The sequence below is a fragment of the Helicoverpa zea genome, chromosome 4 (genome assembly GCF_022581195.2).
Source record: "Helicoverpa zea isolate HzStark_Cry1AcR chromosome 4, ilHelZeax1.1, whole genome shotgun sequence".
In the NCBI taxonomy this organism is placed as follows: Eukaryota; Metazoa; Arthropoda; class Insecta; order Lepidoptera; family Noctuidae; genus Helicoverpa; species Helicoverpa zea.
The window spans coordinates 9528871-9541483 of record NC_061455.1 but is presented as its reverse complement, the minus strand read 5'-3'; the positions used below and the strand labels follow the sequence as shown (position 1 = coordinate 9541483).

The 12613-nt window shown below is 36.1% G+C and overlaps 1 protein-coding gene across 4 annotated transcripts in view; it reads left to right on the top strand.

Annotated features, from left to right (window-relative positions):
• LOC124630103 (multidrug resistance-associated protein 1) overlaps positions 1-12613 on the top strand; it is a 31657-nt gene that overhangs the window by 8134 nt on the left and 10910 nt on the right. For 2 of the 4 annotated variants that reach the window (XM_047163834.1, XM_047163832.1), the window contains exons 3-18: positions 84-350; positions 690-883; positions 1226-1411; positions 1740-1994; positions 2826-3066; positions 5941-6078; positions 7541-7690; positions 8574-8658; positions 8812-9009; positions 9205-9381; positions 9741-9874; positions 9979-10189; positions 10423-10539; positions 10620-10723; positions 10820-10963; positions 11342-11417. In XM_047163834.1, coding sequence (XP_047019790.1) covers positions 84-350; positions 690-883; positions 1226-1411; positions 1740-1994; positions 2826-3066; positions 5941-6078; positions 7541-7690; positions 8574-8658; positions 8812-9009; positions 9205-9381; positions 9741-9874; positions 9979-10189; positions 10423-10539; positions 10620-10723; positions 10820-10963; positions 11342-11417 — 2677 coding nt within the window. Of the gene's footprint in view, positions 1-83; positions 351-689; positions 884-1225; positions 1412-1739; positions 1995-2825; positions 3067-5940; positions 6079-7540; positions 7691-7993; positions 8141-8573; positions 8659-8811; positions 9010-9204; positions 9382-9740; positions 9875-9978; positions 10190-10422; positions 10540-10619; positions 10724-10819; positions 10964-11341; positions 11418-12613 lie in introns of all 4 variants that reach the window. The other 2 variants (XM_047163835.1, XM_047163833.1) reach the window with 1 other exon arrangement.

The window sequence follows — 12613 nt, the reverse complement described above, 5'->3', positions numbered from 1 at the left end:
TGACGAAAATCTAGCGTCTGAATTGTTGGAAAACTAGTAACAGTTTTTTAAGCAAAGTTAATAAATATATTTTTCTTCCGCAGTGTTTATCAGCAACGTTATTATACTACAATCGAAAGTATGGTATGAGAGCATCAGGAGTTCTGTTCTTCTTTTGGTTATTGTTGATACTGGCGGGCTTGCCCCAGCTACAGTCCGAGGTCAAAGCGCACTACAACCTCAGCGACGATGAAAATGTTCAATATAACTTCGTCAGTTACATGGTCTATTATCCACTGATAATCCTCATGTTTTTATTGAACTGTTTCGCCGATTTACCTCCGAAAGATACGCCTTATAAATATGAAAAGGTAAGCTCTCCTTAATTAATATTAAGTTCTTAATGAAATTAGCTATAAGCATCTACTAAAATAAAACAGACCATATTAAATGCCAATACCGCTTTGGTGAAACTGGTTTTCATCTTCTTTATTATTTGGAATCAAGAATCATATAGTATTATTATTTAATCGACTTTTTGTTACCTTATGTGCTTTAGAAAAAAACACATTTCGACCACAAGAATGTTGAATTACGTAAGCGTAAATACTTAGTCTTATAGTACGTAGTTTTTAGTATGTTTTTATTAAAAAATTTCGGCCTTGTCGTTTTTATAAATTACATTATATTGTAATCATTTTATATTTTAGAACCAGTGCCCAGAAAACGCGTCGGGATTCCCCAGTCGACTCACGTACAGCTGGTTCGATCCCCTTGCTTTGACAGGGTTCCGTAGAAGTTTAACTGAAGAAGACTTGTGGGCATTAAACCCTCAGGACTCGTCCACAGAAGTTGTGCCAAAGTTCGATAAATTTTGGGAAAAGTCTTTGAGAAAACGAGAAATGTAAGCATGACGCCAAAATTACAATTATTAAACATAACATTTGAACTTTATTTAGAAAAAAAACTATATTTTATCTCAAAATCTACCTCTTTAATCAATTTTGACGTTTCAAGGTAAAAATATTCTGATGTTGTTCCTTTAAGGTTTTCGTTATGCGACTATCTAAAATTCTAAATGTTTTATTTATCTACATGCTACCTCTCATATATTTTGCCGAACAATTGAATTACTCTTTTCCCACGACTTGCAGTTCATCTTTAGTAATAAAATTTTGTAAACTTTCCGTTCACGAAATAGAGGAAACACTTCATTTAACCATTTTATATCTTTAAACTTGTCCAGCTCCAACGCCACAAAAGCGACATATCGTAAGACATCGGCCAGCGTGAACTTCAAGCCTGAATCTGAGAAAAAGCCTGCCTCCATACTACCAGCACTATGTCTCGCGTTCGGCGGTCAGTTCCTGTTCGGATCTATGCTCAAACTCTTCAACGACGTACTGATGTTCTTGTCGCCACAGCTACTCAAGTAAGTACACAAAGATTTGACACTTATCAATTCACGATAATGTTCCCTTTTTAATTCTTAAGCCAAGTCACGTGAGGAACAACAGTCATAACATATTTACATAATATCTCAGCGATTAAAGTATCTCTATATTTTGCTGATTCACGGATTCGAACAGTCGATAGCAACGCTCAGTGACATCACACCAAATCTATTAATAAAGAATAAATTGTCCATTCATAGAGCGATTGATACAATAGTACCTACTAAAGATAACAATTTTGACCCCTGTATATTCAAAATAAAAACGACTTCCTCCAATATGACAACTCATAAACACAATTTTTAGACTCCTAATAGGTTTCGTGCAAGGTAAAGAGCCGATATGGAAAGGTTACGTTTATGCAGTTGCGCTTCTTGCCTGCGCCACGGTGCAAACCATGCTGCTGGCGCACTACTTCACCAGGATGTACCTGGTGGGCATGCGCATTCGCACCGCCCTCACCAGCGCCATCTACAGGAAGTCACTGCGCATGTCCAACTCCGCCAGGAAGGAGTCCACCGTCGGAGAAATCGTTAACCTCATGTCCGTTGATGCTCAAAGGTAATGTCAACTGATTTTTTTCCTTATTTTCCTTATCCCTTTATCGTTATGATACATGCTTTTAGAAACTGCAAATAATCATTACCTACGGTAACAGAAGGAAGTTACAGCCTGAACATTGCACACAGTTTTTTTGCAAATTCATTCTGTTATTCAGTCAAGAAGAGTAACAGCGTCAGAGTGAACTGATATAAAGATCTGACATTCAGATAAACAAGCAGTGTGTGTAAATACTAGATGTAACAGAAATGATATCGTTTTATCACTCACCTACTAATCAAAATAACAGGAAGGCTCTGAATTCTGATAAAAAAATACAGAACGAACTTCTTCTATTTTTAAATACATAATGTAATCTTATCATGAGACAATTTTGTTGAATTCACGGTTATAACCTACTTTTTTACAATTTATTTTCTATTTACCTATAATTATGAAACCAATTAATCAAATTGATGATACAATAAAGTTATTAATATAAATATTATGAAGGGATCGAATTATTGAATACTAGCTGTTTCCCGCGGTTTCACCCGCGTTCAGGACGGTATTTCTTCGTGTACCCAGATAAAACAGCCTAGTTTAGCTTCCCAACATCGAAAGAATTTTGTATAATCGAATCAGTAGTTTCGGAAACTCTAGGATACTAACAAAAAAATCTTTATTGTGTATAATAAATTACGGGTCATATAAAAAGTGGAACTAATGATTTGATTCATAAGGTTACATAAAGCTGGAGGCGCCGCAAATGCATGATAACTAGTTAAAATCTAATTACGCCTATGAAAACTACTGAAAACTTTATTAACATTAGTAATTTGTATTTTGCAGATTCGTGGAATTAACAGCTTATTTGAACATGATCTGGTCTGCGCCGCTACAAATAGCTCTTGCCCTATACTTCTTGTGGGGGATTCTTGGTCCCTCCGTACTTGCCGGACTGGCAGTCATGATCATACTCATCCCCGTGAACGGCCTCATTGCCAACAGAGTGAAAACCCTCCAAATAAGGCTTATGAAGTACAAGGACGAGAGGGTCAAACTTATGAATGAAGTACTTAATGGAATAAAGGTAAAAAAATATTATTATCTTACGTATCGTATTTTTAATTAAGAAAAGGCTAGGTTGATGATGAAAGATCAAAGAGAAGGATATAATTTTAGACGTATCCTAATGTCAAATTTATTGGCAGTTTATCTTTTCATAATATGGTGCAACTTTTGATGGAATCTTAATACAAATATTCTTGCGATTTCTTCACATATTACAACGATTTGTGAGATAAGTATTCGCGGCCGCTGCGATATCATTGCATACCACATGACATATCTTTTTTGATTCTCCCGATAACATTAGGTACGCAAATCCACAATAAATCATTATTATTACATCAGTATCTAGCTCCGGTATCTGCTTATCGGTATCTTTTTCCCCACATGTAAAAATATATGATATGAAATAATGACTTTCAATTTTAACTGACAGGAAGTCTGTCGGTCCTGACCTGTCGAATTTTCCTCGTGATATAACTTTTCGTGAAAATTCTCTTTTTTTACATCAGCAAGTTAAAGTTTGATAGTTAATAGGTATTTGCCTTAGGATACCAAATTATACAGGATAGTCTAAAAGGTGACGGCTTGCCAGTGTGTCCGCAATTTTATCATGGTCAGTCGTTTTCGACTTCACTAAACTGTTGGTTTTATCTAAAACTGTATTCATCCTGAAAGGATTTAATTCTCCTGAAATTATCCAAAATGAATTCTATAGAACGTTTTAAGCCCTAAGAAAAGTTATCTGAGGCATTTTCAACTAACTGGCTTTTAAATGAGATTTTGCTGGCTGGTTGACCTCGCAGAAAATATTTTTTTTTATTGCAAAATATTGAGAAATGTTCAGGTACTTATCATTTATCAACGTGCGAAGCTGGGGCGACTCGCTACTGACATATATTCCTACTTCGATAAGCATATCACAAACCTTAGAACTAGAAAGATAAAATTTAATTCAATGTACTGATATTCATCTGCACTTGTAGGTATAGGTTTATATCAGTACATTATAGAGCAGTGGTTCTTAACCTTTTTGACATGAGGGACCACTTTAACTAAAGTTTGTCTTGCCGGGGACCACCTCATCGGTTTACCTAAATTAGCACTCATTTCTTTATTATTTATCAAAAAAAAGTGAATTTTTGGGTCACTTCTAGTCAAAGCTAAACGCATGTCGGCAGTTGTGTAGGTAAGCAAATGCAAATGAAGAGAAATTTGCCTATGTAGTTTCCAAATGCGCGAGCGAAGCGAGCGCGAAATTTTCAACGGACTTCAACCAAATATTACGTAAAATTTTGCCCAAACGTGCTTAACTTTTTGTTTATTGACAATTGCAAAAATAAGGGCATATAGCTTTTGAATACGCGAGCGAAGCGAGCGCGAAATTTTTATCGGACTTCAACCAAATATTACGTAAAATTTTGCCCAAACGTACTTTACTTTTTGTTTGTTGACAAATGCAACAATAAGGGCATACAGTTTCTGAATACGCGAGCGAAGCAAGCGCGATATTTTAATTATTTTTTAAGACTCAAAACCAAAATTACGTTAAATGTAGCTCAATCATACATTTTCATGAATGGGGGGACTAGGTACGACACACCCGATATACGTCCATACGAAAACCCCCGCTCGCATAGATAAGTCGATAATAATTAAGTTAGATAACGTATAGCAACGTCGCGAAGATAAGCTTCGCGGACCACTTGGAATGCCTCCAGGGACCACCAGTGGTCCGCGGACCACCGGTTAAGAACCATTGTTATAGAGGAATATTTTGAAGATATATTGTGAAAGCGGGACATTCGAATCAGATATTTTGTCTGCATTGCTATCAAAGCGGATGAAAATGCTTATCTCGCACAAATGTTGTGAAAAATGACGAAATCATATTATGAATTATCATGTAAAAATTGCGTAATATTACGAAAAACTCTTTTTTACCATTGAGAGACTTAGTTCAGAGTCTAGTGACATTAAAGCATGGATCTTAGTTTAAAAATAAATTTAATTGATTTTTTCTAAAAATGTTGATCTTTGTGGTCAATTTTGCCAGTGAACTATGGTTTTAGTTAGAGCACTGGTTTTTGGGATGTTGAAATGTATTAAGCATACGATTAACTGTGGTATCCAAAAACAAAATAACATAACACCTGTATTTTTTCCTGTTAAATGTATGTCATGAGCATAATTATTATAAGGAAACTCTAGATTCCACCAAATATTGATCAACATCAGGGCAAAATGTACAGGAACAGAATAAAAAAATATTATACCCGTTATAGTGTAGTTTTGCCAAACTTTTTCTCATGACGGAAGATGTAATAATCGCAGAAACCAATCTTTGGTATCAGCTGGGAAGGGGTATGGTGATATACGCGTACTTATTTTCGGAATTTAGTTGCGTACTGCCATCGAGTTTTACAAGAACTGAACATAAATAGTAAAAATAAAAGAACAATTAATGTTCCTTATTAAATATTTGATAGGACCTTTTACACAAATACATATAAGAAATAAAAATACTGCTCTAAAGAATGCTTTAATACATTAAGAAATTGTCATTATTCTATTGCCATTGATATTTAGCTGCAATTTACTTTTAAACTGCTTTTTAAATAAAACCATATTCAGGTTTATCATTAGTTAAATACTTAACCAAATGATATATAGAAAGTAAATCAACTGATAACTTGACAATCATAATATCATTACTTATAACTGTAGTCATACGTTACGTTATTTATGTAATGTCGTATGTTTTACGTAAGTGCACAATTTATCTCAGTTGCACAAGTATCTTCTTATGCAGGTCCACAGAACTTTCGTATGTGTATCAGTAATCTGGTACTCTAAAGTTCCCTTTTTAAAATAGTACCTACGATATTTTTTTCAGGTCCTCAAAATGTACGCCTGGGAGCCGAGTTTCGAAGACCAAATTCTTAAAATAAGAAACAAGGAAATGAATGTGTTAAAACAAACAGCTTATCTCAACTCTGCTACCTCATTTATATGGTCTTGCGCACCTTTCCTGGTAAGCTACTCTTTCTTATCTAGCCAACACCCTGATTTGCAGGGTAAATAAATGAATAAATAAAACATTTAAGTCAAATAACATTAGTAATTAAAAAATGTTCAAGTCATGCTGATTTTGATTGCACCATAAAGAAAATACAGAAGTTAATTTAACTGTAACAGAGTATATTTACAGATGGTACTCTTATCTTCAACGATAAGAACACCGCGCAAGTTTTTATACCCCTTTGTAAGCACGGGTAATTTGCTGTGTGTTATCTGTACTGTTTAGAAAATATCAACGAGACTAGAATCATACTTTGTTATGGCAATCACAAACTATTCTTTATGAATTGGTTTAGTGGTTGTCGAGAGTACCGTGCACGGGATTTCGGGTTCGATTCCCGGGTCTTCCCATCGGACTACGACGTTGAGGGAATAGAGATTACACCTGTATCCACGCAAATGCTTGTGAACAAAAACATATAGTAGTGGATTATTATAATAATATTATATGGACAAGTATTTGCGCAACTGACTGATCGATAGACACAATAGTCGCCGTGATCTGGCTGGACACTATTATGTATGAACACGGTAAAAGAAGTATGTTGCGACCTTATTGTTTAGGAGAAATCCATATTTGCCATACAATAAATTATGTTCTTAGGTACTCAGCAGATAATAAAATCTTTAAAAAGCTGCAGCTGGCATGTCATGTAAGCCTATAACATTTTTATTACCTTGATAAAACTAATTCTCAATCACGGATAATAATCAAACGATGTTATAAATGTCACAGATTTGTTGATTTACAATGATATAGGCCAGATTACACGCTTAAATACCAATGTTATCAATGTTTAATGTCGTTATATTGTTATTGATGAGCGTTAATGATCGCTTATCGTTCTACTAATATGATATAACTACTGATAGTATGCAGTGATTAAGTCTTTTTACTTAGTGCCGATTTTTCAATCGCCAGATAAGTTTTATCTGAAGAATATGTTTGACGTATTAACAGCTTAGAGAAAATATGTCCAGACGCGATATTTATTACTCAAAAGTTGTTAATTGATTTATCGTCCTTTGAAAAATAGAAGTTATACTAAAAGTTTAATTAATTCAATCACTCCCCAGAATGTCGGCAACGAAAGTGAAAAATTTCTGTGTTGTTAAAAAGAAGTGTTACTTCTGCAGATAAAGTTATCATGATCAATTTTCTTTGTATTTCTTTACTTTTAGTAGTATGGTAAACAATTTTACTTCGTTAAAAGAACTTCCACGGGAATTTTAAAAGTAATAAATTTAATCTCTTCAGAAATACATAAACTAGAAACCAAAATAAAACAAATTAAAAGTAATATCACTTTTACAAATAGAGCCATCACAAAACATTTTCCTAATAAAGTTTTACGTGTAGAACATTAAATATTAATAAGATCCAAAGGTATTAAATCATTTTGTTTGTTTTCAAGGTAACCTTCCTAACCTTCTTCACGTTTCTGATAAGCGACCCTGAGAAAAATATCCTGACAGCTGAAAATATATTCGTGTCGATGTCTCTGTTTTACACAATGCACTTGCCCCTAGGTTTACTGCCACTCATCGTGGTATCAGCGATCGAGGTAGTGCCACCACGCGTTCACACCTCTAGATATCTACGCATGAGGCTATGGTTCTTTCATACAGACACACTAACACGCATATATCTACTACTTAATATATTTTAACTGAGAAAGCGACAGTGCACAATTCAGTTCACGTTGTGTTTTGCTACTTAGACAAGTTTTTGTACATTGACTCGCGGCCCTAGAACCCAGAGCGAGTGAACGTACAAAGGCAGGTAGCACAACACAACTTGAGCTGTGTAGGCTTCGGTCGTGCCGCTTGCATGGTCACCTCTTGTAACTCCTGGACTGGTGTCGTAGGTGTCGCTGATGTCGTTCGGGTGCTTTGTACTGGTAAACGATACTGAAGTACTGGACTCTAAGAGAGCTTTCGTAGCGTTGTCTCTTTTCAACATTCTGCGTTTCCCACTGTCAATGCTGCCTAACGTTATATCGAATGTTGTACAAGTAAGTTTATCATATTAGATTATTTTGTCTGTGTGCCATGTCGAGCTTTACGGAGTCCCATAGAAATTGAATTACAAATATTTGGCCGCAATGTATAGTGATTGGCATCAGTGATTAATCAAAATATGTACTATGCTTCCTAAATCTTAATATTTAACAATCTGGGATAATTTGTCGTTATTGAGGTAGTGGTACTACACAATCCATGGATCGACTCATTTTGAATTTCCTTCAACATCTTTGATCAGGCAACTAATTATAATGATTTCACTGGCTTCTATATTACCTACTTATTGATTAAATTTATGATAAGGATTGGTTACTCTATTTAAAATAGCAAAGCTTAATGTGGTGGAAGTCATTGCTTGAGTTATTGTTTTCTTGCTAATAACAACTTTTTTTTATTACAACTAACTTGATTCTGCGTTTTTAGACATCCGTCGGTATAAAGAGATTGAACAAATTCATGAATTGTGATGAACTCGATGTCACGTCCGTTGAACACGATCCTAAAGACCGTAAGTATATTGTTCATATTATTCTTACAAATATTTATTATCCAGTCAATTGTCCCAAACGTAGTTAACATATATTTAAAACTAAGTATACCTTCCGCTAGATAGGTTCTCCAACCGAGTAATAACGAAGTCAACATCTTTATTATATTTCAGCGAACCCAATTTCAATCGAGAACGGTCACTTTACATGGGGCGAACAGGATTCGGAGCCGTTCCTCAAGAACATAACATTACACGTTCCTCGTGGTTCACTCATCGCCGTTGTAGGCGCCGTCGGCTCCGGCAAGAGTTCCTTGTTGGCTGCCCTTCTTGGAGAGATGAACAAGCTTTCCGGACGAGTTAATACTACCGGTATGATACGAACTTACCAATAAAAATATTTTATAAGGAATTATTTTTAGAGGTTTACCTAGAATAAGTACCTGCATTTTTGCCAAATTTTTGTTTAAGGTTAACCTACAATTTTTTTATACAAGGTTGATCTACTATTTTTTATTTGTGCTGTCTACAATTTACATTAAGCATCAATTCCCCTTTATACCTCAGGCACCATCGCGTACGTACCTCAGCAAGCGTGGATCCAAAACGCAACACTTCAAGACAACATTCTTTTCGGCAAGCCTCTTGACAAGCAAAAATACAACAATGTCATAGACATGTGTGCTCTCAAACCTGACTTCGAAGTACTGCCTGGTGGAGACCAAACTGAAATTGGAGAAAAGGGTAATGTATTTGTCATATGTGCTGACTATGGAGAACAAAATGACGGAGATGCCATAACGGAAAATCTCCAAAGGACCAGAATACGGGTGTGCGGGGGCGAAAGATTATTTGCCTCCGCTCTTATACGCCTTCTTTGGAACCCGACCATTTTTTGTAATACCAAAGACATTGACAGATATCCCAAAGAACCCGAACGTCTCGGTAGCTCACTTGTAATTGATCCTTTTGGTCACGCCTATCGTAGGTATTTGACTTAGAAGAAGGCGCCTGACCTACGCCTTATGGCATCTCCGTCCATCTACTTACTCCGTGGGCCTTACCAAAGTGAATTTGTTTATTAACCTAGAGTGTGTGCTTAGGAATAAACCTGTCGGGCGGGCAGAAGCAGCGCGTGTCGCTGGCGCGGGCGGTGTACTGCGACGCGGACAACTACTTCCTGGACGACCCGCTGAGCGCCGTGGACTCGCACGTGGGCAAGCACATCTTCGACAAGGTGAGTGCGGGCGCGTGCGAGTGCGAGTGCGAGTGCGAGTGCGAGTGCGAGTGCGAGCGCGAGCGCGAGCGCGAGTAGAGCGAGTAGTGACGAGTGCTGTGCAGGTGCTGGGCCCGGCCGGGCTGCTGAAGCACAAGACGCGCGTGTGGGTCACGCACAACGTGTCGTACCTGATGCACACGGACCTGGTGGTGGTGCTGCGCGACGGAGAGGTCTCCGAGGCCGGCTCCTACCAGCAGCTGCTCGAGAAGAAAGGCGCCTTCGCAGACTTCCTGCTGCACCATCTTAGCGACGCCGAGAGGACCTCCCCTGAAGGTAATAAATTATCTATAACTAATTTTTAAACTTGTATGTATAGAAATTCATAAACTCTATTTCATCATCACCTCGCGGTTGGGACTTTATGACTTGACCTACCTTAGATCGCGCGGAAAAAAATAATAATTTAAAAACTAAAAATCACCGCTACCTGCACGCACGGAAGTAGAGAGCCTTTTATAATACGTTTTTATTATATTCTCTAAATAACATCTAAATCACAATTTCAGAATTGGACAAGATCAAACAGGACCTTGAAAGTAAACTTGGAACTGAGTTCCAGCACAAGTTACAACGAGCTCGTTCACTATCTGAAAGTGCCTCCGAATCAGAACAGGCAGCAGCAGGTAAATATTAAACATAGTAAAATATTCGACCAGCCCCATCAAAATTATTATATAATTGCTCGAAATGTAATTCCCTCAAGGTGACCGCGCCGGCAGCGTGAAAAGAAAGACTCCAGAAGCAACGCCTAATGAATTGAAAGAGAAGAACAAACTCATTGAAGCTGAGAAAACCGAGACTGGAAGTGTAAGTACCACATACTTTACATATGTTTTATAAAGAAAAAAGCTTTAGAAATTTGGCCTTCATGCATTTATGTACGTGTTTTCTATCTGTGCGCAGGTAAAATGGGGAGTATACAAACACTATTTGATGAGCGTCGGAATCCTCTCGTCCGTAATCACGGTACTCATGAATCTCATTCTCCAAGTATTCCAAGTTGGCTCCAACTACTGGCTGACCGAGTGGGCCAATGATGATAAAATGGTATGTTCTTTTATTTTTTTAGTAGCTTTATTGTCTTTTAAAATATAAAGTACTCTCTTCTTCAAACTTAGAGACATAACTTATTGACAGAATGACAACTTTAACTTAATATGTCATCAGCATCTTTATTTATCATGGAAAACGAAATGGCTAGTGGAGACGTCATACAAAAAATCTTCTAAAAAGTTGCATCGCCAAAATGCGAGTGTTTAGGGGACGAGGAACCCATTTTTTTTACAACCAATCAAGACCAATCATTGAGAAATTTCTCAAGAAACCCGAACGCCTTGTTAATTCAACTATAACTTATCGCTTTGGTCACGCCGCTTATATAAAATTATTTTTCTTCAAATTCTAATACGATTTGTTTGTCAACAGTTGGTGAACGGAACTGTGGACACGAAACGTCGTGACATGTACCTGGGCGTGTACGGCGGCCTCGGTATCGGACAAGGTAACACAGACTAAAAATATAACTAACGTCTCTTCTTACTATGGTGACAAGACATTTTACACTGTTTCCTTAGATCTTATAGTTGGTCAACGCGGTGAGCTGAATGTTCGTATATCATTCCGTTTTTATTTCAATTTTTAACTAAGTCAGAAATCGCGATGAGCAACTGTAAGGACTAAGTACATGAAAACAAATACGTCCCATTTATAAAATGACAAAACATCGATTAATGCAGTCCCACAAAAAAATTATGGTGTTAGAAAACACAGAATATAGATATTGTTTATTCTCTCGACATAGTGTTAAATCGCACCTAAAATTCAAATGCGACCACTTTTGTTTAAATCTGGTTAATTGTCAAGGAATGAGCATTGTATGTAACTAATATGATGTTTATGAAAAAAGAGAGTACCAAATTGTACCCGAAAATTAGTACCAGCAATATATACGTAAAACATTAAGATATTCATCATGGCAATAATGTAAACTTGTAAATAAAGCAAGGCTTCCTGTGAAGTTAGCTCTAGAATACATACCTATTAGTTATGCTCGGAATTTTTTGAAACTTCATATTACAATAAAATGTGCACACGAAGTAAGGTATATTATGGTCTCTTTTTATTCGTTGTGATTATCAAAAAATATACATTTATATGGGATATGGTAAAAATTGGAAACTTTTAATAATGAATACATTATTTACTTTATGTTTAAATTATCGTATTTATGTATTTTTTTAAGGATATGGATTTATTTTTAATACCAATTACTCATTTTACATTTGAAAAAGAAGTTATTGATGCATGATGTATTTATCAACCTTAAAACTAATTTGCATGAATGTTTTTGCAACAAAGGATTTATTTTAGTAGATGTAACGTACAAGAGTCACTCGTCTAACCATTATTATCTATGTTTGAAAAATACTAACAATCTTTATTTTTAACATAATAACAAAGAGTCTTATATGTAACACATAATCATGTATCTATTTGATGTTCTACTATATGTGATACTAACACAATACAATGACTTTTGTATGTTAAATTAGAACTTTTTACTATCTTTTTTAGGAAATGCATGCAACGTGTTTCTCCTCCTTTTTAGATTTGAATATTACAGTTAGTGAAGTACCGTTTAATCGCGAATGTGCATATCGTGACTAATTTACTTTTCGCAGGGTGTTTTTTCTTATT